Genomic DNA, 27,368 nt, shown 5'->3' with positions numbered 1-27,368 from the left:
TCCTGGTAGCCTTGGGTCCCTGACGGCAATAAAGTTAACGCTTTTCTTCCGTTAGTCAGCCTCTCCTATTGAAGCCTTGTAAGTCTTCTCTCCTCTTCCAGATGCAGCAACCCCTACAAGGGTAAGCTCGCTGCTCGTCCCTCCTAGACACCTCAGCAGGCATCCAGGTCTGCAGACTAAAACTGAAGGGACTGTGACAAGCAGTCAAAGAGGAGGAGCCACTACCAGCACATGATTAGCACATGTGGAGAACCACTGGTGGCCAGGGGACCTACTTTTGAGCCCTGCTGATCTAAAAAAACCCGATAGGCTGAGCTCCTTTACAGATGAAGGCTCCAGTTCCCAAGTTGACTTGTACATGTGGCCCCTCAACAGTAATTTTCTAGAATTCAAGCATAAGTCATTCTGCTGAAGCAAAGGTTCAGAACACTGTACCACCTTATCTCATAAAGAGCATTAGCAACTGAATCTACTTAACCCTTACAGACAGAGGAGTGGCCAAGGATTGCGGAGTTATTTTAATCATAAGATAAGTTTTTAATTAACCCTTTAGATCAAGCATCACCAGCCAACTCAGGTATCTGCCTTTGTGTCCATGCATCTCTTCTTGGAGTGGGAAGAAGTGGGATGCAGACAGGACATAGCTGGACTGCAATAAAAACTTTTTTTTTTTTTCAAGAACTTCTTGGCAGATTTCTGAATTTCTGAAGAAGTGGATAGGATGGGCCAAGGCACAAAAGAAATGTTTGCAGAAGTTTCATACTAAACTGCTTCTAAACAATTCCCAGAAATTAAAAAAAAAAAAAAACAACAAAAAAACAGCTACAGCCTTTTGGTAGTAGTCAGGTTTTTTGGCCTCCTGTAATCAGAAATTTCTTACATGTATACACACGGAGATTACAGTCTTCTGACCACAGACATCATGCACACGGCAGGGATGAGGAGAATGAACTGTTCGTGTACACCATTACATCTGGATCCAGCATCCAAGCCTCTTTCCTTATAGCTTAGTATCAGATTACTCCAAAAGCCGCAGCATTACCTAACATCCTAACCCAGAAATATGCTTCATGTGGCGTTCAGTTTTCTCGGAGCTATTCATCATCCTTTGACAACCTGTTCAGCCAAATGATCGGTGAGGTATGAACACTCAGCTTTCTGCAACACTCCTCACGTTGGCATCCTGGCATGGGAGGATGCAGTTACATCGTCGCAAGCCGTAAATCCGCAAAATAACACACACTTTCATGCACGTTTATAATGTATTTTTCTCTCTAGAGAGTTAACTTGCCCAGATCTGAAGCGACATTTTATTCTCAATATAACACTGTTGGGAACGAAAAATAAATTCTGATCTAAGTTTTGATAGGCATAACCAAAACCACAACTATGAAAATGAAACTTTTCTGAGTTCAGAATCCACAGCTAAACGTTACAGCTTTCCTCGTTTGAATTACAGTTCCTGTAGTTTTCATTTGATCTTAATTTTTTTCCCCAAAGGAATTTGGTCCCGTAAACCACAACCTCTCTGAAGACTTGGATATGGACTTTCCCAACAGGTACAGAACAAGCAAGACAGACACACGTTTCCTGCGGCTGCCTCTGTCAACCTAACGAGCAGTTGCAGCACCCTGGAAAGAGAGTCCTGCCTCCATACCCAGCCACCGTCCATCCGCGCCAAGACGGAGAACCAGGCAATAATCGCTGTAGGGCTTTCGTGGCGCCGGTTGGGAACAGAAGTCAGAAAGGAATATTGAGCCAGATCAAAGCTCACGCTGTTTGGCATCCTGCCTCCCGCGGCAGCCTCTGGGAGATGCACAGCGGAAGAGCACAGCAATCATTTTGTATAGCTACGGTCACAGATAGGATCTGGCTTGGCAGCCCATAGATACTGCCCGCGGGCTTGTCAAGTCTTCTCCACAGCACCCGGTAAAGCAATACCTGTCTGTGCCCAGCACAGGCCACTATAGGAAACTGCTCAACGGCTTCTAACTCACCTTCTGTACTGTCACACAAAAACAGCAGAAAAAAGGCTCCAGGCTACAGAAGCAACAGAAACTAGTGAAGGTGCTATCTCAGCAGCAGAAGATACTAGTTTGGAACGTACCATAAAGCAAATTTTTACAAAACCAGATTAATACCACGGTCGCATTGTGACAGAAACATTACGTTCACGTAACTTTCCAGCAGCACACCATTTCCTACCCCTAAACCCCTCTGGTCTCCATAAGCTGCTTTGGTGAAGCTGCCTTCCCTCACACTCACCCACGGGCGAGCGAGCAGCTTGTCTACCAGCTACTACAGAGCCACTAGCCTCATCCCACCTCCCACGGGATCCTGAGATTCCTCCCGTCTTTAAAACATAATCCTACAACTACCTTATATTTATGGGGTAATAACATCTCAAAGACTCCCAGTACGCTCTGCAACTTGACACATCAGATACTCCTAAGGAGTACGCTATGCACTGAAGAATTACCACACACAGCATCACAGGGGAAGAGCACAGTCAACAAAACAACCAGAACGGGCTATACCTGCTCTTCTGACTGCTTCATCGAGGGACAGGTACAAGACAAAGGCTCCAGATACCTGGGTCCTGTTTTAAGCCTGTTTCATAGCACTGGAAAAGACGTTGCACCTCAATACTGTCCGTTTCAGCAATTTATCAGGAGAGACCAGCTCACCTTGCAGGAAGCAGCTGGAAGGAGCTGCTGCTTCCAGACCACACCAGTAGGTATCCGATCAGCCTCCGGGACTGCTCCCTTGCCCTGGCGCACACAGTACTGGAGGAGCTGGAACCTCGCCTGCACATTTCACCTAAAATCTGCCACTCTTGCAGGCGACTGGCCATCTTCTCACGCTGCCACATTCAGCATTGCCTTAGACAAGAACATAAAATTAGTCCAAGACCTCACACCACACAACAGCAGGACATCGTGGTTTATAAGTCTCGCTGTAAGCTGCAATGGCACTCGCGAGCCGCCAGGACTTGAGATTATTTCTCTACTTGAACTTGACTTTTCCACTTTCTAGTCTACCCCACACCAACACGGATTTGTTGGGGTGATGCGAGAGGACTGACGGCACCATGCATCGGGCCGCATCACACCCCTCGCTTATAACCAGAGACCATAGCCATCGCTTCCACCACGCTCCGCCCCGATAACCAGTCCCAGCACACCTCCTCCGTCCAGCTGTGCTTACCCAGACCCGCAGCTCCAACAACGGGCACCGAAGAAAGGCACAGACCGAGCGCTCGCCCCCTCGCTGTTCTTCACTAGGGCCTTTTCCACCAACGACGGCGTTCAGGACGAGCAAATCTTAGAAAAATATACTATTTCCCACAGCTAAGCTCCACCCCACGATTGCAAAGGCAAACCAAAGTTACTCTTGCTGTTTGTTTACTTCCTAATTTATGAACCCCTGTAAGAGGAAACCAGATCACTCCCTATTTCAAGGCTTAATCGACGCTGCAAAACAAGCAGATGGGGAAAAAACTCATCTAAGCAAACGCTTTAATCTCAGGGTGGAATAAGGTATTTTAACAAGAAAAAAATGTTATTGACAAGCAAAAGATGGCTTAAAGAACACATTAGAAATAATCAGCTCAAACAGCTTACTTGACAGCACTCCTACAACAGCTTGTTTTGAAGAAACATTGGGACTGTGTTTCTCATTGCCACAATGACTCCTTTTTTGGTTTACACACACTGACCACTATACCTCACACTATTTCAAGTTGCTGGTTTCCTTTGCAGCCAACTTCCACACTTGTTTTGTCAAGCGTCCCGTTACACCAGGATTTTTGGCCTGATCGATGCCACCAGTTTCCTCCACTCACTGAACAACCAGCGCTGGACAACCAACGCTTTGCTACAGTCCTGACGCCATGCAATGCTGTTATTGTTTGAGGCACTGACCTCACACCAGCAAAACCACTGAGCATTCAGAACCTGGCATATTTGCTGTGTGAGGAAATTGGCTTAGAGTAGAGGTTCAGAAAATAAACAAACAAAAAAATCCACTGCTTGGTAGCCCATTAACTTAGCCACAGAGAAACCACCGAGGGAAAGAAATGGCTTCACATCGCATCCCACAGTCACGCAGCTGAACCCTGCGAGGAAAGCAGTTCAGACGCGGGCCTTTGGACGGGGCTCTGAGTCAGCGAGTGTTTTGGCTCAACAGGTTTGGAAGTCCTGGGATACCAGGCAAATTTCCGAGCACAGGAAAAGAAACTCAAAGGCAAATAACAAAGTGCACATTTAAGAAATGAAACACATGCACAGGTACTGGCCCTCATTAATAATTAAAACGAACAGATACCACACACGCACACTACTCCACGCAAGACTTTGAGTCACTAAATCTTCATAAGGCAAGGCTCTGGATTGTATTAGCCACGTCTTCCCTTCCTGATTTGTGAGCAGCAACACCACAGCCCCATCCATCTGCGGTCCAGCGGGCACACGGGCACCGCTGCACGGCACGTAAGGCGATACGTTTGATGCAGTATTTCAAACCTTTCACCTGTTGGAGTTTTTTCATACAAACTACTGTGAGCCAGACTGAACCCACACGGGGCAAAGTGGTTTTACACGAGAGGGAAAAGCCTGACTGACCCCAAGCCATCGCCGCTGCATCAAGGCCGCTGCTGCGTGCGGCTCTACAGCAAAGGCCCCCGCACCCAGGGCAACGCAGCAAGGGTCGGCGGAGCAACAGGCACGCGTAGCCTCTCTGCACAGCCAGAGGAGCCACAAGGCAGCCCTCAGCCCCCAAAACAACCAACGTAACTGGCGATAATTGAGCTTTTTGCACGAAGACGTAAACCCACTCAGAATTACGACGCATCCCACGTACATGGGGAATGCACCCGTGCCCCCTCCCTCCCGCTGAAGTCCAGTTATTGTAGCCCAGGAAACAACTAAATATTTAGCCGTCAGTTACCGAGACCCTCCGAAATATCCACCCCCAGCTGCCCAGCTTTTGACCATTTAAGAGTAAGATCGCCCATCGCCAAGTCCCCATCAGCGCTCGCAAGTGTTTACATAACGCGAAACATCTCTTGCAACTGTGCCTCAAGTGCGGGAGGAAAAACACGGGGAAAGTTGGAGCGGACCCGCTGCCCCGCCGCCGAGGCCTCGGCCGTCCCGCCGAGCGGAGCGAGCCCCGCCAGGAGACCCCGGCCCGGCCCGGTCTGGTCTGGGGGCGGCAGCGCTCACCCCTCCGCCCGGCGCTGCGGAACCAGGCTCCGCTCCCCGCGCAGCCGGGAGGGCGGGGAGGTCTCTGCCCCGTCCTGCGGGGGCTCCCGCGGCCGCGCATCCTTACCGAGCACCGCTCCGCCGGCCCGGCACCCGGCTGCCTCCCCCGGGCCCCCTCCGCCCCGTCCGGGCCAGCCCCGCGCCCGCAGCCCAGCGGCGGCCTGGGGACGGGGGCTGCCCCCCGCTCCGGAGCGGTGCGGGATTGCTGCCTCCCTCCCCAGACGCTGCCGCAGCCCCTGCCCGGCCCCCTCCCCCGGCCCTACCTGGCTCCGGTGGCGGCGGGGTGGGCTAGCGGCGGCCCGGCACCCCCATGCTGGCGGCGCTGCCCGGTCCCGTTAGGATGGAGGCTGCGCCGAGCTCCCCCCGCCCGCCGCCGCCTCAGCTGCACATCCACATGGTTACTGCGCTCGGAGCTCGCCGCCGCGCCTTATGTACCCCGCGGGGCCCGCTGGGTAACGCAGTCCTGCCCGCGCCGCGCCGCCGCCGGGGAGCGTCTCTACGGGACTACAACTCCCGGCGTGCTCCGCGCCGCGCCCCGAGTCGGCGGGCAGGGCAGGGCAGGGCAGGGCAGGGCAGGGCAGGGCAGGGCAGGGCAGGGCAGGGGCGACCCCCGGAGCGGGGCCGGGGCCCTGCCGGCTCCCGGCGGTGGCTGGGACTCCCGCAGGTCTGTGTATTCAAAACAGGGGGTCGTCCTAAGTCTGGGGGCTCGAAACTGTGTTTAATTTCGTCCGGGGGGCTTCGCACAGAGCCCTGGCACCGGGCGGACGGCGGGACACGCGTGGGACAGCGCCGCCGAAGCGCCCACCTGTAGCGGGATACCCCGGCACTGTTTTACCAGCCCCGTGAACTGCAAGAAAATCAAGCCAGGAAAAATAAATACTTGGTAAATGCTGGTCTTAGCGCGGTTTGGGAAGCGCAAAATAGTGGAGAGAGGACGCTCAAAGCCTTGCGCTTACGTACGAGGGATTGAGATGTTGCGAGGTTGTTACACACGCTGCTTCCACTGCTGGGGTGATTGGGTTGTTGGGGGGTACGAGCCTTTGGCTGAGAACGGCCAGCCGTATGGAAGGGTGGTGATGGGGGTAAACTAGCTATTTTGCAGAAGAACAGTTTAAAACTTTGGAAGTAGGGAGTTTTACTTGGTGTCTTTTTCAGTAAGACTGGCTGGCATAGGGGTGCTGCTAACGTTAAAGGCTGACAACACAACTTAAACCAGAATAACCAGCAGCGATAAAAACTAAGTAATATTTCCTTTTATTTATTACATTATGCAATTATTTGTCCTTAAAATATTAACCAAGGCATATTGTCCGAGATAATAGTATAATGTTTACGCCCTCCGTAGGGCACATGTGGTTATGTTTGGCAGCGCAACGTGCCTTGCAGAAGTGGATGCAGTATTTGTGCTGCGGAACTGCTGTATGGCTTTAATTGGCGCAGGTGAACAAAACCCATCCCTCCTCTCACTCCCACCCGCACCGACCTGCATGCGACTGCTGCTGCCACGTTCAGGGCTCCATTCCCTCTCGACAGCAGCAGAACACCCCTGGAGAAAGGGAACGAGTCCAGATCAGCCAGTCATCCGATTCAACACAACCTACCGCTATATTGGTTCTTCACTAAAAAATAACATCACAGGAGTTGTGGTTATGGCCGTCAGGCAAACATATGCAGAAGTTGAAGGCCATGACTTAGGAACTTAAGCGAAGGTCAGGGAATAGAGTTCTATGATTTTCATTAATGGCTGCAATACTACAAAGCCATTACTCATCAGAAATTTGGCAGAGTAATGGTGGTGCCTAATATCATTAGGTAATCCTAATGAATTCTCATGTAATCAAATCTAATCTCTGGATGAGCTCAGTAGGCTGAGGACAGTGAATGGCTAGAACGTCTGGTGCACTTAGGCAGTGACATAAGGACCGTCACTAGAGCCAATGCAACGAGCTTTGCCCACTGAACGCCTTTAGCACTTGACGTATCTTCACTACTGAGTGCTAAATAAGAGCAGCAGCATGTTAGAAATTGCATGTCATGTAAGCCACGGTTTTGGGGGATTTCCCACGGACAGAGGGTGAGCGGGTCCCCCAGTCACACCCAGCCTGACAGGATGAAGTCCTGTGAATATGGGATACAGAGAAGACCTGGGAATGTTCTGCTCTATCGCAGTCTGCAAATCCTCAGTTCCTTGTCCGAAGAGCTGCAAACATCTCTCCATGCTTCTCCTACAGCAGTTATGTCCTTTGTCTCCTACTACTTCTGCAGCCTACTGGTCCTCTGATCTTGCAGCCTCTCTGGAAGGTAGAATATCAAAGGCTACATTTTCTCTCATAGTCTAAATTTGCTTCTGGGTCTTGGTCAGTTCTTCAAAGGCAGTGGAGTTTGTGCTACTGAAGGGCCTTCAGCTAAAAATACTGAGTGAGTACTGCAAAGAACTTGCTAGATTTGAAGGGGTACTGGCAAAGAGAAGATAATCATGAAAATTTCCAACAGTGGAAAATACTTCCATTTCTTTTTGGGAACTTGCTTTGGAATGCTGCTGCAGGCACAGCAAGTTCATAAGGTTCCTGTAATCTTAGAGCTTTAGGAAGAGATAAAACAGTAAGGCAATCTGGGAACGAAAAACTTCGCACTCAGAAGTACCACAGAGTTAATTCTCTTAAAGCAACTGTTTCACTGATAATGTGAACTACAGCAGGTAGCCTCTGAGATGGGGAAGAAAGCCCTGCTCACTCAGTAGCAGACAAGGGGTTGGGCTTAGATCACCCACACATGCACAAAGAGAGTCTAAGGAATGAGAACTGTTGAAGAATTCAGAGAGGAAATAATGAAAAAAACCCCGTACTTGGTAGGTATCACTTCACTCTTTAGTAGGGTGCTGTAATAGAAGTGTTTAGCCCCATCATGTATGTGATCGCAGTCACAGGAAAACACATTGCAAGAGATTATTTTTTTTTTCTATTGGAGAGCTCTTTCTCTTTCTCCTTCTTGAACCTTATTCTGCTCCATCACTACCTTATTTGTAGCAGTTATGTGAATTCAACATTGATGAAAGATGTTAAGATGAAGTTTGAAGTCTTTTATTTGCCAAGAATAAGAACAATATTATCCTGTTTTATGCTGCTGAATTTGCAATTAACTCTTGACTTCTTTGGAGTAGTTTGGATGGAAATCACTCCATCCTGCTGGGTGGGTTTGCACATTTTTTTGTCTCTGCTGTTGGTTCAGCTGCACAATCAGCAGCCCTGGAAGAAAAATCAGAACAGAAGATGTTCCATGCAGCCACCAGGACTCTAAGGATCAAACTGTCTAATCTTGCTCATGGCTGCTCTTCATGATGAGGTAGATGATCACAAGAGCTTCCTGTCATCAGAGCTGTCCATGCCAGCGCTGCAGCACTAGGAGATGAAAAGCACTACTACTAGTAGGGACAAATACTAGGCAACATCTCAGCTTTTCAGCTAGGTGCTGAAAAGTCTCTCATTTCTATAATATTTTAATAACAGTAAAATCAGGGTCTTAATCCTGAAGCATGGTGTACTTGGTGCGAGGAAAGTGAATAATTAAACCCTGCGTGGAAGAGATTAGCTGCCTGTGAACAAATGACTTAGGAGCACAAACATGATCAATGAATGACACCAGCAAAAGTTCTCTGAAGTCCTCAGGATTACGAACTGGAAGCTGGATGTTGCTCAGAACCAAACTGTAATTATTTCACCTAGTGTTCTGAGGGAATACAGGAACATAAACCTTCTCGATGGAAGCACAGAAATGATGCAGAACAGAATTCTAGGAAAATGAGCAATGAGAACGAGTGGGCAAGATACACCAGAGAACTGTCCCAGCTCATTGGAAATTAGCTGATTTTCTTGAATTCCATCATGACACAGCCAGAATCTTATGGCTTTAATAAGGGGAAGTTATCCTGGCAGGCTGTTTTCAGTTCTAGAAGACTGTAGAATTTGGATACCAAGATTTTGCTGTCATTTCAGTAAATTGCATTGGAAATTTGGAAGGAGAAAATAAGTTGTATTTACTTTGCATTTTCACAGAGATTCAATAATGCATGGGGCTAAGATCACTGTTTCAACATAAAAGGAACGTTTACATTTTCTGACCCTGAAGCAGCAAGGGTTGATTTTTATAATCAAATTTGCATTCATCTGTTTTCCTGCACTCTGTTGCTTTGCTGAGTACGTCACAGGGCAAAAGGGACTAATGACGGATAATTGAAATCCTTGTGAAGACTCCCAGCCCTGTCATTTTACACACAGTAAAATTTCATACAGCAAATACAGTTGACTAGTGTTCCTTTCCAGTACTAATACAAAACAAACACACACACACCCCCCTTCATTATGGTCATGCTTCTTTTTGCTGCACAGTCCTCATCTGTATAGGGAAAAAATATATTAAATATTTTGAATTAATATCACACAGAATGAGTAAAGATTTCTTTCAGCATAGTGGAGGATCCAGAAGAAAATCCATTCTGCTGACAGTCCCAAACAGAAGCTCCTACACAAAGTAAAGATTTACATGATAAAGCATCAAAATCTTGAACAACTACAGTGAACCACAGGAAAAAAGGAAGGAAAACAAGGGCATTACCAGTTCTCTGATATAGAAGGTATTGACAGTACTGGATTGAGACAGCTGATCACTATCTGCCTTAGGCCACGTACCTTGGCTGTGCACTGAGTACCTGGGAACACAAAAGCAGTGCACCCTTTCTGCCTGTGAATGAGATAGCAGGACTTTGGATTTATGTCACACAAGAAAGCAGGCATGTGCACCTGCTACTCCCCCAGCTCCTTAGCAGGGGGACAGTGAGTGGGAAGAGCCTTTGCTCTGATCACAAAGTCTCAGCCAGCCGAGCTGGCACAGAGTGGGGTAGCAATTTGCGTCTTGCTACTAACAGCAAATTGCTACCTCTCCCAAGAGCAAAGTAGGAGGCCATTGTGCCTCTATAAAGCACGTTTCCATTCCTGACCTGCTTGGCTTGCAGACTAGTGTGTTGCCATTCACCTGATTTGTTACAAACTGCTTCTCAGTAACCTGCACTGAAAACTCCTGTAAAAAACCCCAAAATTGCAGTAACAGGGTTTGATGTTCACTTGGAAAGAAAAGCAGGTTTCTCCTTTTCCCCCTCCAGTGATGTTTTTCCTCCTCCGTGGTGATGTTTTTGCTATAAAGACTGGTTGCGTCATACTTGGTAAAATCCATTTTTAAGCGTGAAAAATCAAAGTCCCAGGATAGATACACAAACAGGAGTGCCCAAGGAATTTATCATTTCTTTATTTTTTTCCTAAGTCCTTATTCTGCAATGGTGCTGAGTTGCATCATCACCCATTAACAGAGGAGATGAGGGTACTCTTAGGAGGAAGGCATGTACATGCTCTTACATTACGTACTGCTATTGAACACAGTCAAACGTATAACCACTTACTTTTGGGTCCCAGACCTGCACCTTGTATGAGTCTCTGACATTAACGCTATCTATATGCTGTTGGCTGTCCTTCAGCTGCCGTTTCATTGCAGCTATTTGCTAGAAAGGAAGAAAGGTGCTTAAACCAGGCATAACTACCGCTGATGTGCTCAGCCAGAGACCAAGGCCTGGAGAACACTGTGCTTGGTGCAAGTTACTAACAACAGTGTTCAGAAAAGGGCCGGTGCTCACTTCTGATGAGCGATACCTACACAATTTGAACTCCCCCTTACTATGACTATTGCTAAATAACATAATCGGTCAACTGTAATGACCGCTAGTTGCAGTTTTTGACATCTCAAAGTGGGAATACTTAAAGGCAGCATCTGTATTTCCCTATTTTTTTTTCCCATGGAGGTTAAGCGAGCAGTCAACAACTGCCTTGTGCCAGGGGATTATATTGACGGATAGTTAAGAAACTATTTTTGGGAACACAGACCTACCTGCTTTCATTTCATGTAGGTATTTTTCTCAGAATGTTAACTGTAGCAAGTACTGGACATACATCCTCAATAAACCTGAATACCGCATACCTTAAGCACTATCCATGAGGTACCACAGCACCGGGCACAGCGTCTCTGCAGGAGCACAGGTCTGTCTGCTTTATTTAGGCTGTGTTTGCTTCAGCGCCCAGTTATTTTTAGACAACGGGAAGGCAAACCAGAGCCAGCTCCGGAAAGGCTGCGGCAGAGGCTGAGGGCAGCAGGGCCGCCCTCCAGGCTGTGCCAGCCCCTGCAGCGGTCGACGCTCACCCCGCTCGCTCACCTTCTCACGAAGCCTCACCTACCTGGCCGAGACAAGACACAAACTCTAACAGGATTTCTGCGCTTCGTGTGGTGTGAGACCGGCCCGGTGGGGTGTCCCTGCGAGGGCCGAGCCAGGCAGCACCGCACGGTCCCCCTGAAGTGGGCGAACAGCCCGCCCGGGGGCGGGAACGGCGGCGGAGTACCGGGCGGGGGCAGAGCAGGCGGCATTGCCCCTTTAAGGCGCGGCGCGTCACCTGACTGCTCGCGGCACGTGGTGCTTCGCCAACATGGCTGCGCTCGCAGCTGCTCGCGCTTGGGTGTCCCGCTGCCTCTTCATCCTGCTGGGGCTGGCGGCGGCCGCCGGAGCAGCCGGGGAGGCGGCACCCGGCGGGGGCTGCGGGTGCAGCGCTAGCCGGGGCGGGGGTGGTGACGGTGACGGGCGGGAGGTGGCGGCGCGGCGGTACTCGGCAGCGGCGGGCGGTGACCGGAGCGTTGGGCGAATGCCGGTGAGCGGCGGGGCGAGGCGAGGCGCGCGCGGGGGTGGTTGTCGCCGCGCCCTGAGGCGGGAGGCCGAGCGCGCTGAGGGGGCGGGCGGTGCTGGGCGAAGCGGGTTAACGGGAACCCCGAGCGGGCGGACTTCGGCGTAGAAACTCAAGTTAAAGCAGCTTCGCTGCTCTCTTGGGTCGAGCCGGTGAGAACCCCTGCCCGGGCACGGGTGCTCCGGTTGGTCCCGTCTCGCTTTTTCCTGCTTGGAGAGCCCGCGTGTGTCCCGGGCCGTTTGGGCGCTCCTGGGGACGGAGAGACCAGGGCAGCGGTGCCCGTGTCCCGGTGCCCTCCCTGCGTCCCCACCCGTGTCTGCCCCGACCGCTCCTCCCTGTGCCAAAGCCGAGGGATGGCAAACCGATTCGGGGTTGGTTTTGGCAGCTCCCCTCACCCCTCTGACTGGCTGACGCTGGGCGTACGGGTGCCCGAGTATCACTTGTGTGGGGCTGTGCGTGCGGCCTGGGGAGGTGGTGGCTCTGCTACTGAGTATCAGTACTAGCGTGGCTCTGGCACCTGTCTGTCTGTCCCCCACCTCCTTTAGGTCTGCGTTGGAATGGAAACAGCGACAAGTGATGTGTTGGGTGTCTCGTGTATTTCAGCAAAACCATAATTTACGTAGCCGTATCTAGATAGCCTTTCAGGCTCTCTTCAAGTCTCTTTAATTGCTTATTCCTTTTTATTCCTGGTGCTGCTCTTCTGAAAGACACTGTCCAGAGCTGACTGTGCCCTCTTGCAGAGGCAGCGCTTAAGGTGGGTTGATGCGTTATGACCGTGCCTACCGCAAAGGGATATCGAGACTTTTTGTATCGTTGGAGACCAAATGCCTCACTGGGTGAGAGATCTTCAGTTATTAGAAACGTGATGTTTCATTTCACGAAAGGTGCAGACGGAATTGTATCACAGCAGACTTGAATCTGTGCGAGATGGCTTGGCAGTAGTAAAAATGTGAGGAGCTGCCTCTCTAGTTGCCTCTTGGTGTTGTAACACTGGGAAGCTGTGTCAGCTTGGGGGAAAGCCCGTGTCACGCCGGCAGTGCAGATACTTGGCAGGTAAAGGGAAGGATGTTTAGTGTTAATTAATTATGGCTTTGCTATTGCAGGCTATGCTTAAGAAATCTGAGAGCATTTAAAGAGCATGAATTAATCCATATTGCACTTGGGCTTTATGTTGCTCATCTATGTTTCATGTAATAAATTTCAGCATTTTTTTAATATAGGATGAAAACATTTGACTCTTACTTTATGCAAGGCAGCTAGCAACTTCATCAGCAGATAATGAAAACTAATTGCTGCTGGTTTTCAAGCTATATTCGCAACACAACTTGATTATGCTTAGCTAGAAAACATTTTTACCGGAAGGGAAGTGAGGAAAAAATTGGCTTCTGCTTCAACCACAACTGAGATGAATCATTTCCACTACATCGTTAGAAATGGGGAGCTAGTACTTTAGTGGGCCTGCTCTACATTACCATAATACTTGCAACATAAGTATAATCATAGGCAAATGTGGTCTCTGTTGTTGAAATTGAGCTTTGAGGACAAATGAACTGCATGCACTAGCTAAGTAATATTGTGAAGATACAGGCAATTGGTGTTGCACGCTTTCCCTAATACGGTAAACGTTGTATCTGTCAGCCTTTGCTGTTGGATTTCTGCCTCCATAGTTCAACTTTGATATGTATAAGAGATTAGTTCCTTGGTGTTAGCGACTGGTATTTTAAAACTGGATGGTAAAGCTGCTTAATTAACTATGCAAGTGTGGTTTCTGGATGTGATGTCTATGCAGAAAATCTGTTCTTCACTTAGTGTTGTATTCCACCGTTCTCGGCTGAAGAGCGCTGTCAGACATCTGAGCCTTGCATCCTGTGATGTGGAGTTATCATAGACCTGGCTGTCGAAGGAAGGTCCTGATTCCAGACAGGAGGTGGAGCTGTGAAACGAGCCTTGGTGGGGGAGGATACTCCCGTGGTATCAATACTTGGTGTAGCTGTGGGACACAACATTGGTGTACATGCCAGAAGTCTCAGTTGTAACTGTGCGAGAGGGCTGCAACAGGTTCGCAAGGAAGCCTGTGGACTCTCCTAGCTGAACATACACTGGCAATCTGTTGGGATATTTCAGGTTTTGCAAATGAAAGGCTGGAAAGCAAGAGTTAATTTTTCACACGCTTTTAGACAGCAGCTTGCTAGTGAGCTTTGAATCTGGCTTTGGAGACTGCTTCAAGGAGTTGTTCTAGCTACAGTGGGTTGGAAAGAGATTGGAAGGAAGGAAGTGGTGCAACTTTGTACCATGTTGTCATTCCCTAAGTCCTAAAAAATGTAAGCAAATTTATCCTGAAGCCTTTTATGGATTCAGTTAAAGGCAATCTGTAAGTGCTCAGATTCTTTTTAGTGGAGAAAAAGTTATGAGGATGCAGCTAGCTTCAAATGTGGTTACTTCAAAGGAAAAAGTATTTGTAGCACTTCTTAAAGGCCTTTTGCAAGTTGTGTGAATTTTGAGCGTCGCTGGGAGAGACTCAAGAAAAGGAGAGATCTATAGTGGAGAAGCAGCAATGCAACTGGATGTGGAGTATTTGACATAACTATACAAATTCCCTTAAGAATAGAGAGGGGTGCTGGATAGCTGATGTGAACTTATTTACTGATTGTTTGGTATGCTGGTGGTGGTGTAACTACATAAATAACAGTAAACTCCAGAAGCTAGAAGGCAACTAATGATTCTTTTTGTCTTCCTGGTTCGTGAGTCAGTGTGGGCATCCAGATAAACTGTTTCAGTAAAAGCATCCAACCTTGTGAAGAGAATCTTGTCAAATACGAAAAAAAAAAATCAACTCTAGAAGAATCAAGGTCCTATAATCTAGGCTGTGCTGCAAAATGGCTATATGTACAAAGGCCAAAATTCATGTTTGGTTCTGTGAACCCGCCTCTTCATCTAAATAATGTTACATCAGTTCACATTTTTTACAACCCTATCTCTGCGATTTGGCTACTTGTAATATGTGTGTCGCATACTGTGTTATTCCACTATATGTATATGGAATTTTGTTTGAACTCTTGTACATCTAAAAGCCAGGCTTCTTTTTCTGTCAGAACTTCAGCTGCACTTCTGGAGTACTATTAGAAGTGTGCTACTCTGGAAACTTCTCTCTTGGTGAATATTTCTGTTATTAGACTTGAATTTCCTGCATACCAAACATCAGGATCTTGCAAAAAAAAAAAAAATCTCTTAGAACTGGCTTTGCTCATTTTAGGTTCTGTCACTGGTCAGCCTGCTTGAATTCCTTGTAAGAGTAGTGTGTGATCACGGATCGCTGCCAGGGTTTGTTTGGGTGCAATCTGATGTGCCAATGGATGCCTCTGTCAGCGCTGGCTGGCTTTTGTGGGGCTCGCCCACTTGCAAACCTCTGACCGTTGTCAGAGGAGGAATGAGATGGCTGAATTCAAGGTGAGTTAGGGGGTGAAGGTAGCTCAGGAATACTGAAAAGAGAAGGAGTTTTCTTCCCCAATTCTTTCATCTGTTGGCGATGAGTTGGGTAACTTCTTGGCAAGCTAGCTCTTGGATAGTGTCAGCCCCTGAAACATCACCTGTCCATTGGGAAGGTTTTATGCAGCCTGAGCTGTCATTCTTCATTCCAGCACCGGCTTCTGAGAAGGGATCGTGGGTGCTCTTGTTTTTTGGGTGAACTGCTCTTGACTGAGCAGTGCTTCACCCAGTCTGTGGTCTTTAGAGGGCTCCAGGGAAACATCTGATGAGGCATGACAAGACCTCTGGAGTCTGTCTTCCTGGAAAGAGCCCACTAAAGCTGAGGGAAAATTTGTTCTGTCTCTCTGGAAACCGGCTGAGGTCTTAAAAGGAAAACTTCTTGTTGAAACATTTAAAATGTTATTCTGTCACTCGTCCTTTATTTCCAAAGCTTGAAGCTCTTCCCCAAGGCCAGTCTTCCAGAGACGTGGAATATAACTGATTCGCAAGTTTGTCTCGTCTCTGGTATGCAGAGCTGCAGGTACTGTGTCTACCTGCCAGTTAGCAGCATGGTTGGTAATAAAATGCTGCACGTGCCTGTTGTTAAATGAAAAAAACATGCGTAGTTTAGTATGCAAACAAGCATGACTTGTCCACAAAAGAGCACTTTACAGTTTCATAATCTCCAGATTCTTCATTGATGCATCAAGCCTTCCTAGGAATAGTGAAATGCCAAAATTCCTCTACTGAAAAAGAGTAGAAAGGACTCAGGATTGTTTCTTGGCTCTTAAGTACAGTGGGGGAACATTTTTCTCCTTATTAGACCACAAGCATTACCTTCAGTAAAAGTTTGGAATTACTCAGACTTCGTGCAGAAAGAGCTGCAAATGGGGTTTTTGTTCTCAATTTAAGTTCTGCTTGCTATTTTTTCCAAACAGGTGGTGATCAAGATGCCATTGTTGAATTTAGTTGTGCTGTTTTTGTCAGTGAAATTTGCTCAAAGCAAAAGCACCTATGAAGATGAGGTGGAGGAGGAGGAAGACCAAGAAGAGACTTTTCAGTCTTTTGTTTTCATCATCTTTTGGATTTTTTTTTTCTCTGCAGATGGTTGCTATTCCAGAAGGAGTGTTCACAATGGGCACTGATGAGCCTGAAATACGGCAAGATGGAGAATGGCCTGCTAGAAGAGTCCACGTTAAGAGTTTCTATATGGATCAGTATGAGGTCAGCAATGAGGAGTTTGAGAGATTTGTGAATTCTACTGGGTATGTTACTGAGGTAAGGTGGAAGGGTTTACAGTCTCCTGTCATCTTTCTTTGTGTTGGCAAAATCCCTGTTAAAAACGTAGGGTTCTTTTTTTTGAAGGATGTCACAATACTTGCTTGGGATTTGCATACTAGAATGTTACTGATGTAAGTAGTGCAGGGAGAAAATTGTCTTGCCTTGCTGCCCGGGGGTCTGAAAGGGCATTTAGATGTGTGCTGTTACATTTAGTAAGTGTCCTGGTATCTGAAGTAGTATCTTCCCTGCGGTATGGCTGAGGCAGCCTGGGTGAAGCTAACAGGTGGCTGAAGATGTCTGTGCAGGGTTTTTGTTATTGTCTGGGGTTCTTTTGACCTTTGGGTCCTAGGACATCTTTGTACCAGTACAGCTACGCTGTTAGATTTTCTTTATTTTAGAGGAATGGGGAGAAGGGATTTAAAAAACTGCGATAGCTGAGGACTCTGCAGGCTAGTTCAGCGCAGCTACTTGGTAATGAGCTGAGCGACAGAAAGCCCTGCTAAAGAAGATATAATAGCAAGTATAATAATAGTTTTGTGCATGTTACTGGGAACAATGGACTAAGAAAGAATATGTTAAGGTTCTTCCAAGAAAGAAGCTACCTCTACCTGAGGCTCTGATCTTTCCTGACAGTTGACTGTTCCTACGCAGCTTTTATAAAACCCTGACAGGCCTTTTAGGCAAATAAAAGCCTTGGTAATGATCAGGTCTCGAAGGAGGTACTTTGCTGAATTCAGTTGATAAACTGGTTCTCATTTGGAAGACAGGATCCTTCTGGTTGGTTGAAGGGCTTCTTTTATCTATGGCACTATTTCTGTTTTGAAGTTCTTAGCTCAATAATTATGGAAAAGGTTGCTTAACAATTTTGAGTTTGAACAGGGCTTACTTGTTGTAAACGACTTCTGGAAGGAGCACATATGTAGTGGTATTTGAATGTAGCACCGCATCAGATGGAGTCTGTTTGAGACGGTGCTTCATGGCTCAGCCGGTGTGGTTGGGTGCTCCATTTACCCTTTCTTCCTTTTCCCCCCTTGCATGGGGCCCCCTTTTTATGCTGGATTTGGAAAAATAAACTTGGAGTTAGAGTAAACAGCACTGATTCTGCAGGGCTTTTTTGGGGATGAAGCTGACCTGGGGTTTGTATATTTAAATAATGTCCACATTACTTACTGCGGGTAAACAGAGCCAACCTACTCCTTGCTACTTCTTGGTGTCCTTTTGTTAAGGACTAGACTGAACTCCAATGGCAATTCAAACCTGAAAGTAAATAGAGACCTGAAGAAAAAAGTCTCCAGATATACAGCTATCTTGTTGAACCAAAAGTGTTTTCTTTTCTAACAAACTTAAAAAAAAAAAAAAAAAAGCCCTTGATGGAGGCTGTCAGACTGAAATCTAGGGTCCTTCAGGTGATAAACCTGTGCCTCTGCGTGGGTCTTTCAGATTGGGCAAGTGAGAGAAATTAAATATTTTTTGCTTTTTCCTTTCTGAAACTGAATGCGTAGAGATTACGGTCATATGCTAAAATTTCTTGCAATTTGGATGGTGAATGGGATCCTTCTTTCAAAGTGTGCTTCTTGAAGAGTTCTGAGTGTACAGAAGCAGCTCATGGTGATCATTCTCTGTCTCTGGATGCCTATAATAAAATGAAGAAATTGAGAAGTGCAGATGCATTGAATTCTGATAATGTGTTTTGACTTCCCTAGTATATTAATTGACTTAGTTTACCAAGGGAAAAAAAACCCATGTTGGTATCATGTACTGTGATTTTTTTTTTTTTAAATTATTTGTATTTTCTTGTTTCTTTTGGCCTTATATAATGCTCGATACAATGATTGGGTTACTTTTAACTCTTCTCTTGTTGTTGTAACAGCATTTTAAAACATGGTGCTAGCAATGATGAAGGCACAGTAAGTGCCAAGGCTGAAGTCTTTTATTGTGATTCCCAAAAGAAAAATAAGAGAAATGAAGTATGCCCTTGAATGTTAGATTATTGACTCTAGTGTTTTAAAGCAGTTGGGACAATTGGAACTGCATTTTTAATTAACAGAAGTAAAAACATCTGCAGAGGCTCTGTAAGCTGCCATCTGTCCAGTGGCTGTTGAAGAACAATGACATCCAGAGATAAAATGCCTTCTCTTCTGTTACAAAATAGCTTCCTTGAAAGAAAGAGAACTCAAAATTACTATTACAATTTCCTTATCCTTGATAAGATAAAGTTGTAACTGTGAGTGGCATTTTAAGAATAACATTCATTTGATAATACAGTTGAATCTTTTTTTTTTCTTTCTATAGGCAGAGAAATTTGGTGATTCCTTTGTGTTTGAGGGAATGCTGAGTGAAGAAGTGAAGGCTGACATCCATCAGGCAGTGAGTAACTCAGCAGGGTAAACCTTACTTAGGAATCTCACTGGGGTAAATGTGTTAGCAACTATGGCAGAAATATCTATATTGCGCGATGTTCCCAAAGCGGTGTACAAAAATGGGGTGTATGGGGGGTGATCGGGCCTAGAATAATAGACTCCTTCAAGTGTGGAGGATTCACAGTCTATTCTCTGTTCTCTTCTTTTAAACAAACAATTAAAAAAACCTGTTCCTGATTAGCAAAATTTAGTATCAACCCCTTATTGTCTTTTTTTGCCTCCTAAATGAGAGTTATTTAGGACTGTAGTAAGTGGTGCAGATAAAAGGCTGTTTATTTGTATTACATGTAACACTGTGATGCTTCAGAAATTTGGACGTCAGTAGTGGCTCTGAGCGATGTGCTGTGTAGGCAAAGAACAGGAGCGCTGCTGGCTCCAAGACCGCATGTACGTGTGACTGGCAGGCTCTGCCAACGCAGTCCTATGTCCAACCAAAGTGGGTAAATCCCAGATCCCACCGATCTCAGAAAATGAGGATAAGCTGTGTAGCTGATATGATAGCAATGCTTGCATGAGTGTTTTTTCGATGTTAACTAGAGGCAAATACTCTAAAGAAGTGCCATTTCTATGGCAGACCTGAGTCTATAAGACTCCTTATGATGTTGAATGGCTTGTTTACTGTGCTTCCTCCATCTCTACAGAAAATTCTCTATGCCTTGCTGTTTTGTCAGTTCCCTTCATCTTGCTAGGGCAACATAGTGATCCTGGTAGGTGTGGTGCTGATTAAACTGGAGCTGATTTATTTTTCCTGTTGAGTGGAAGTGAATATTGCTTTAAAAAACCCCAAAAGTTCAGTAGGGAAGCTTCCTTGTCACCCCCTACCACCTCCTTTTTACGTTGTGAAGGTATTGCTGAGCCTTTCTTAGGCTTCATTTATCTCCTCCTTAACCCTAACAGGTCACTTAACCTTTATGGCTCCCCACAGTAAACAGATTATGTCTTGTCATCTCCTGGATGAATTGATCTGCTTTGAGCAGAAGTTTGGAGAAGATGACCTCCTGAGGTCCCTTCCCATCAGAATTATCCTCGGGTCTGATGAACACACTGCATTTCCAGATCTCTTGTCCCATGCCTTTAAAAAGGCCTTACAAATGAAGCATTCTGGTGTGCGTAGTGTGGAAACTTGGCAAAATGAGTAGTGAATATTCATTGTTCTATATAAATGATGCTCTTGTTTGAGGGGGGAAGTCTGTAGAGTTTGATTTTTATCTTCCAGGGGCAGACTGATAGATCAGAGGTTTCAAGAAGCCCTATGTGAATGTGCGCTGTGACTCGCAAAAAATGTGGCGTTTTGTTTCCTACTGCGAGGAAAGGAAGCTTACAAGAATAGTTATCTTGTAATTTAGGACTGACATTTGTGTACTGTGAGATACAAGATGATTAAGTTGAACTTCCCCAATACTAGCATAACTCATGTGGAAGGTAGGGCTCATCCCATCTTCACAATGGTTGGTATTGGAGAACTTCTTTTTCCTGCCCTAGTTCTGTGATGCAGAAATCCCTAAATCAGGTTCTGTTTTAAAACAAACAAGCCCTAAGAATGTTGGTGTAAGCTCAGTCTTGGCTATTTGTATAAACACATACAGAGTGTTGGGAGCCACTTTCCTGGGTGTGTCAGCCAAATTTTAAAGTCTTGGCTGTAATGCTAACAGAACAAATATTATGCCAGAGAACTGGAATGGAGCCCAAACTGGTCTTTTTGGCTGCTTCTTTATGAAGGTTTTCTGTATTTGTTAAAAGTAAACTTTACGAGGCTGTCCTTTTGCCACGTTTTCAGTATTTATTATTAGGTCATTTTGCATTGTCAAAATAGACACAGGGAAATATTGTACTAATTATTCTGGTAGTGATCTGGAGAATAGTGACTGCCTGCCTTGTAGTTTGGCACTTCTTAACTTTATGCTGATGCTGTGGACAAACTTATGTTCTAAAACATGATAATATTGTGAGGAGGTGAAAATGAAACTAGAAGCTGCTTTTCTCCCTCCTGTCTGCCTGCCCCCTCACCAGCTACATACCATGAAATCCAACTTTCAGCAAGGAGCTTCTGTCTACAAGGAGAAGGTGTCAGAAGGCAGCTCAGTGGTAGAGCTGGAAAGAGAACTCTAATGTCTGAAAATGCAGCTTAGAATTTTATCTGTATATGCTTCTGCCTCTCAAAACCGTGTCTTTTTGTTGTTCTAGTATGGATTTTCTGTTAGAGGTTATAAATGTTAAGAGTACTGTGTAGACCCTAGTTGTTTTGACAGTCTTTGGTTTTTGTGACAGTGCAATTTGTGGACTAGAACAAATGGGGGGAAAATGGTGAATGGAATCTAATACTGTTCAATTACTTGGAGGAAAAAAAAAAGTGAGCACATCTTAAAACTTGGCTACTGCAGTGTAACCATTCAAATGTAATTGGAAAAAGTGAAAACTGTATGAAGTTGGTTTGAATCAGCAGATTGTCATGATCAGCAACAGAGAAAATTAAGGCTTTTATCTCAATGTATACCTTAGTCAACTAATATTTTAGCTTGTGGTATGTACCTTCTTGAATCATAACCATCACCGTGAAAAGCAAAAATAAGATACAAACATTGGTGTGTTACTGGTATAGAAGATCCTTCCGCCAAACTGATGAGAGGAAGGACTGTATTTTTACTTTGCCTTAGTGGCTCAGGCATGTTTTGATGAGGCTTTTCTCCACGTGAAGCACAGGGCTGCTAACTGGAAAAGTGAATATGGGGGAAGAGCAACAGGAATGTGTATTTTAGAAGAAATACTTCATGTGCAGTGAAAGAATTGGGGAAAGGTGGAAGTGAAGATATTGAACTAAATGGTATATAACAGCGCCTATAAATAATGAGGTGCATTGGCCTGTTGGGGAGTATCTGGGGTTTTGGCTCTATTTGGCCATGTTGGCTTCTCCAGTTCTTTAACCAGACAAGTTATCGTAGGCTCTCAATGGAAGCATACAGCTGAAGTGGAACAGAGGAGGTGGGGCTGCTGAAAGCTAATGCAGGAGCAAACCAACTTAGCACGTAGAGTAATTGTTGGAGCTTTGGGTGTGCATTTCCTGGAGGTGAGGTGGTCTCCTACATAGCTACTGCTACAGGAATGTAGGTTGGACCTAACTCTCCTCTGGAAGGGAAGCAATAAAAAGGGGTGTAGCAGCCAATAACTGAATTGTTCTAGATTTCTGGGAACGCAAGTTTTAGTGTTGGCCTCTAAATTTGCTGTGGTACCGTGGCAGAGAGTGAAAATGTAGCACTGTAACAGACAAGGGTGTTGCCGATAGAATCGGCGAGGACTTTTTCAAATAAAAATGGATTTTATAGAGCGAGTGTGGAAGGTCCTGTGAAACCAAAATGTTTTGTGTGGGCCTAACAAGTTCTGATAGCTTCACATATTAAAATCCGTTCTTAGACTTGCAGACTAAAACCAATACTAATTACTGCATCTATTACAGCTACTAAGTTATGCCCTTTCTTGGATACTTGGCCTTTGGTTTAGATGTCATACATAAAACACAGCCTAGAATTGCCAATAGCTTGGGCACTTAGAGATTATTTTTTCTTTCTTCTCTTCTGAGAGAATTTGGGGAAATGGAAAAAACTCCTAGTTTAGAGATCTTGCCGTTATTATTTTATGATGAAACTGTTTTCCTGTTCTTTTATCTCCCTGAGTTAAGGAGGAAATAGAGAAGGGGAAATGCATGCCCAGTGCTATTATTCCATGGCATTGTAAAATGCCATTTATATGGCATCTTAATGTATCCTAGAGCAAAAAGCGTGGAGATTGTATCTGTGAAATGAGAAGGTACCGAGGCATGCTTGCCGGTGAGGGGATTTGAGAGCTCTTGCAAGTAACTGCAAGAGTTTTGCTTGCTGTGCAGCTACCGTGAAAAAGGTAAACAGCATAGCACTTCCTGAGACTGGAGTACAGTGTAAGTCAGATTTGCTTACTGGAGAGTAGTGGGAACATTTTTATTCTTGACTTGTGGAAGTTAGCAAAATTAATTTTTGCTTCTAGGCCAGATAAACTGCAATGAAGATACTCAAAGCATACAAATCCATATACTTCAGTTGTCTTTAGGAGGTATTGAATTTTTGGTCTGAGAATGCAATGAAATTAGTTCACTGGCAGCACTCGAGCAAATACTGTTAAGGCGTTCGGGTCAGTCCAGAACTATTGGATGCCATTTTCATGCCTGTTTATATGGAAGCCTCTGCAGTGGTCTTGAGCTGTGCAATTTACTTACTTATAGCAGTGCTTCTAGCCTTTAACTCAAAGGGTATAGTCCCATTCTAAAAACAATGAAAACAGTATGCGTTTCAAATGAGTATTTCAAATTAATAATGAAATGAGCAACAGTTGCAGGTAGGATAGCAGGGCTAGCATTTGCAGCAGTTACTATGGAGAACGTACCTTCTGAGATCATGCAATAGTAACTTGCTTATGTGGCTTGGGGGGAGAGCAGGTAAGTTGTCATATAGTTTGTCCGATGCTGTTAAAATGTCAACAGACACAGGATACATAAGCTGAAGTTGACACTTACTGCTACTTTAAGGGTAAACTTCATCTCTACCACACTTGGCTTTTGCTCTTTCAGAGAGGAAACAAAAATCAAAGGAAGAGATGGGTGAGCCTATTTCTTGCAGACCTCAATACTTCAGATGTTCCCTATAATGAGTTGGGAAGATGGAGCTGTTGAACTGTTAGTCTCTGTCTTCTTAGGCTGTACTCCCGCTATTGGGATAAAGAATGGTGCGCAGGAAGCATCGCTCACTGGGAATTACCAGCAATATTAGTCCACATTTATCAGTATAAACTGCAACTTTAAAGTGGGGCTTTGCTTATGCCTGAGGCTATAGATATATCTGTGCACACCTCATTTTCTTAAAGCTCATATTCATTTGGTTATTGGAAAAAATTACTAGCTTGAGTGCAGATTTAGATGTTGACTGAAAAATAGACTTCCAGAGATGGAACTTGCTGGGAATATCAGTTCCTCAAAAGAAGCTTCTTTTGATTCCAAAACTTGCACTTCACAAATCTTACCAGATTTTAGCATCAAATATTTTTGGTTATTTTTCTTGGAGGATTGACATAGCTGTGAAGTATTGCACTGTTTGAGTGAGATTCAATGACCTTTCCTTATGCAAAGGAAAAGGTCCCTTTGTAAAAGTAGAGTGTTAGCTTCCAATTAAGTCTGAAATCCTTTCCCTAGCTGATGACTTAAAATATTTTTATTCTTATTCTGTGAAGCTGCTGCCTTTTCTTTTTGCAGTACTGCGATTTCAAACTACTTTAAAATATTGCAACTTAAGGCAAACAATATCAATACTGAATATTAAACAAAACCCTTTATTGGTTTCATTTCTGAGCCAACGGAGGCAAGAAACCTTAGAAAATAAGAATGAGAACAGATTCTTCTCTAATTAGAGCTTTTGGGGAGCTGGGACTTTTAATTGATATAATGAATAGCATGAGACTTGCAGTAGCATTGCAGAAGCTGGCAACATCAAGTATTAGTTATCTTCTGGAAAAAAATACTCAACTGTCTACTTCTAAGCTGTTTCAGTGTGCTTAATTACTGATTTGGTGGAGAGTTTGACAATCATGTTTCAGTTCAGTTTATGTACGTAATTATAGAAGGTTTGTTCTTCTCTACAGAGTATCTTCAAGTACAAATATGAATTATAGCTGCACATGTAGATCATGTCTCCCTTCTGCAGCTACTATGACAACCTTGATAACTGGCTAGGAGAGATCTATTCTTTGTCTTGAGCCGTGAAGAGGTATTCACTTCCACACTATTTACATTGCAGTGTCTCCCTGACTCAGTTACAGCTGTTTCAACTTAAACACAAGCCTGTTGCTATGGGGATGATGTACTGCATAGAAATAGGTCATGTTCGTGCCGTTTTCAGTGCGCCGATAAAAAGGAAGAGCAGAGCTGCAGGCTGGCAAAAGTGAGCAGGGAGCGTGTGTCTGCCAAAGGGTTTTTGCTTGCATTTGGAAAATGGCTTTAAAATCAAGTGGGACCACTGCATGGCTCCAGCTTGTTTCAAAGTGCCCCCGTGGTGCGATGTGTGCCGACTCTGACTGCCGAGCTGGCTCAGAGGGGGGCTAAGCTTTGTCCCTGCCCTCTGATTTCCCTCTCTGACCCAGAGTAGGACTTCACAAAGGTAGTGACCCCAACCAGCTAAAACACTGCGTGGTAAGCATCAGCTGGGCGCTGGGCTGTGCTAATGCAGCAGCCCGGAACAGCGGCTGCTTGCTTATGGCCAGGACTGCTGAATCACGATCCCAGCGCTCGACAGACTGTCCATGCCCAAGCTGCTGTAGGCAGGTGTAGGTTAGTTCACCAGTCCTGGGCTGGCAGCGTGGGCTCCCGTCCCGCGGAGGGAAGGAGGCGCTGCGTGCGGAGGGTGAGAGAGAGAGCTCTGCCCCGAATCTTAGTGAGGGAAGAAGTTTTGAAGGTTGTTGGGAAGGTATGCTAATGCTGCTTAGAAAAATAGGTGTAAAGTTACTTGTGACCAGGACCCCACCCAATCTGATTTCCTTGTGGTTTCTGAGGGGAAAATGACAGTGGCTCATCTGCTGCACAGTAATTATTTTTATTTCTTAAACTCCTTGGCCTACTAAAAATGTTCTTTTTTCCTGTCTGCCTCTTTCTTCAGTAGTTCATTAATCAGCTTTCAGGGTTTAGGATATAGCTTAGAGGAAGAAAAATTGAGAGAGATTTATGTGTATCTGCCTTACATGGATAAAATAAAACCTCATCCAAAAATTATATTCTTTACTGAATAACTAATTTTTTCTCACATCCTACCAATGCTAGCAATGAGGGTGTCCAGAGCATGGGGTGTATTTCCCAGAGATAATGCTTCATAACTTTCCTGCTTCCAGCCTGTGCACACATTGCTTTTGCAGCTGAGAGGATGCTTTTGCAAATTAAAGATGTACAGTGTTTAACACAGTCTGATTCAAATGGATGCTAACCTGTTAAGTCAGCCCCTGAAACTGAAGCGTGCGTATCTTTAAGAACCCACTGCTTAATAAATGATTCTTGAAGTGTTTTCCAGACTCAAAACTACTTTTCACTCAGAAAATCTCTTTTCAGATAGTTGATTCCTACGTTACTAAAGTTCTTACTCTGCAGTAACTTTTGCTTCTTCCAGATGTTTATCTTGACCTAGTGTATGCAGGCCTTATTGTATTAAAATAGCATTGTAATGCTGTAGCACATCAAAAGAAGATGTTTGGTACTGCATGTCTGGACAACAGCATGTATTTCCCATCATCTTATGGGCCTGACTTAACCTTAAAATCTACAGCTTCGTTATGTCAAGTGACTTGCTGCATGTTAAAAATGGGATTAGAACCAAGATTAGCTGCTCAGTTGAGTTTATTTTTGGCAATTTTTCCTAATACATAAATGTGATTTGAATTTGAAATTTGGAGCTTAAGTGGGGGGTTCCTTTTGTCTAACGTGGCCAGACTAATACAAATGTTTTCATGGTTATTGGCTGGGGTTTTTGGGGTGGTTTTGGGGTTTGTTGTTAAGGGTATTCCCCTACTGCTTTTGCAGTACCAGGAAGGGTGTGATGCTGACGATAAAACTGACTTTCCTGATGTTTGCCTATTTCATTTCTTTCTGTGTATCTTTGGGAAGGAATTTTCTTCAAGATAATTGTAAAGTAGTCTAACAATCTTGAAATCACGAGTTAATGGAGCAATTAAAGTTAGGATATCCCAGCCTACTTTGAAAAGAAAATTGAATACTTAAAACTTTGAATTTTATGCAAGCTGATAGTGGGAGTATAGGCTTCAGTTCTGCAAATTGTTTCATTTGAGTGGAAAACTTGTAGGTCAGAATTAACTGTTAGTATATCTTCCCAGTATTATCATATTGTGTTCTCCTTTCTTCACAGTGCTATGAGTCTGTGATAAGCAGAACAGTCGGTTCTTAAAGTTTAATCCTGGAGCACAGTGCTGGATAATCCAAGTTTTCAGCTGGATCAGACCAAAACAAGCATTGGGCTTCTCTGCCTCCAAAATGTGCTCTGCTCTTACAACTGTTTCCTTCGATGTCGAGGCAGTTTTGTAACATTTGCAGAGCAGTTACGCTTAACCAATTCTGTTACAAGTGATAGGCTATGCTGTGAAGAGTTAATCAA

General features: G+C 45.1%; 2 protein-coding genes and 1 long non-coding RNA gene across 10 annotated transcripts in view; 2 read left to right on the top strand and 1 right to left on the bottom strand.

The window, feature by feature from the left end:
• ITPR1 (inositol 1,4,5-trisphosphate receptor type 1) overlaps window positions 1-5,660 on the bottom strand; it is a 177,986-nt gene extending 172,326 nt beyond the window's left edge. For all 7 annotated transcript variants that reach the window (XM_075762494.1, XM_075762499.1, XM_075762495.1 and 4 more), the window contains exon 1: window positions 5,525-5,660. The gene's annotated coding sequence lies outside the window, so the exon portion shown is untranslated. The remainder of the gene's footprint in view (window positions 1-5,524) is intronic.
• Window positions 5,661-5,865: 205 nt separating this feature from the next.
• On the top strand, window positions 5,866-9,661 carry LOC142603191 (uncharacterized). Its single transcript, XR_012837075.1, has 3 exons — window positions 5,866-6,144; window positions 6,417-6,502; window positions 6,607-9,661. It is a non-coding gene; the product is annotated as an uncharacterized LOC142603191 (long non-coding RNA).
• A 2,085-nt stretch (window positions 9,662-11,746) lies between these two features.
• Window positions 11,747-27,368, top strand: part of SUMF1 (sulfatase modifying factor 1) — a 36,872-nt gene continuing 21,250 nt past the window's right edge. The window contains exons 1-3 of one of the 2 annotated variants that reach the window (XM_075762503.1): window positions 11,747-12,001; window positions 16,604-16,777; window positions 19,073-19,147. In XM_075762503.1, the coding sequence (XP_075618618.1) occupies window positions 11,783-12,001; window positions 16,604-16,777; window positions 19,073-19,147 (468 nt within the window). In that variant the 5' untranslated portion in view covers window positions 11,747-11,782. The remainder of the gene's footprint in view (window positions 12,002-16,603; window positions 16,778-19,072; window positions 19,148-27,368) is intronic. The other variant, XM_075762502.1, reaches the window with a different exon arrangement.

The sequence above is a fragment of the Balearica regulorum genome, chromosome 10, assembly GCF_011004875.1.
Source record: "Balearica regulorum gibbericeps isolate bBalReg1 chromosome 10, bBalReg1.pri, whole genome shotgun sequence".
NCBI lineage: Eukaryota > Metazoa > Chordata > Aves > Gruiformes > Gruidae > Balearica > Balearica regulorum.
Note: the sequence above shows the minus strand (reverse complement) of the source record. Positions and strands in the feature narration are given on the sequence as shown.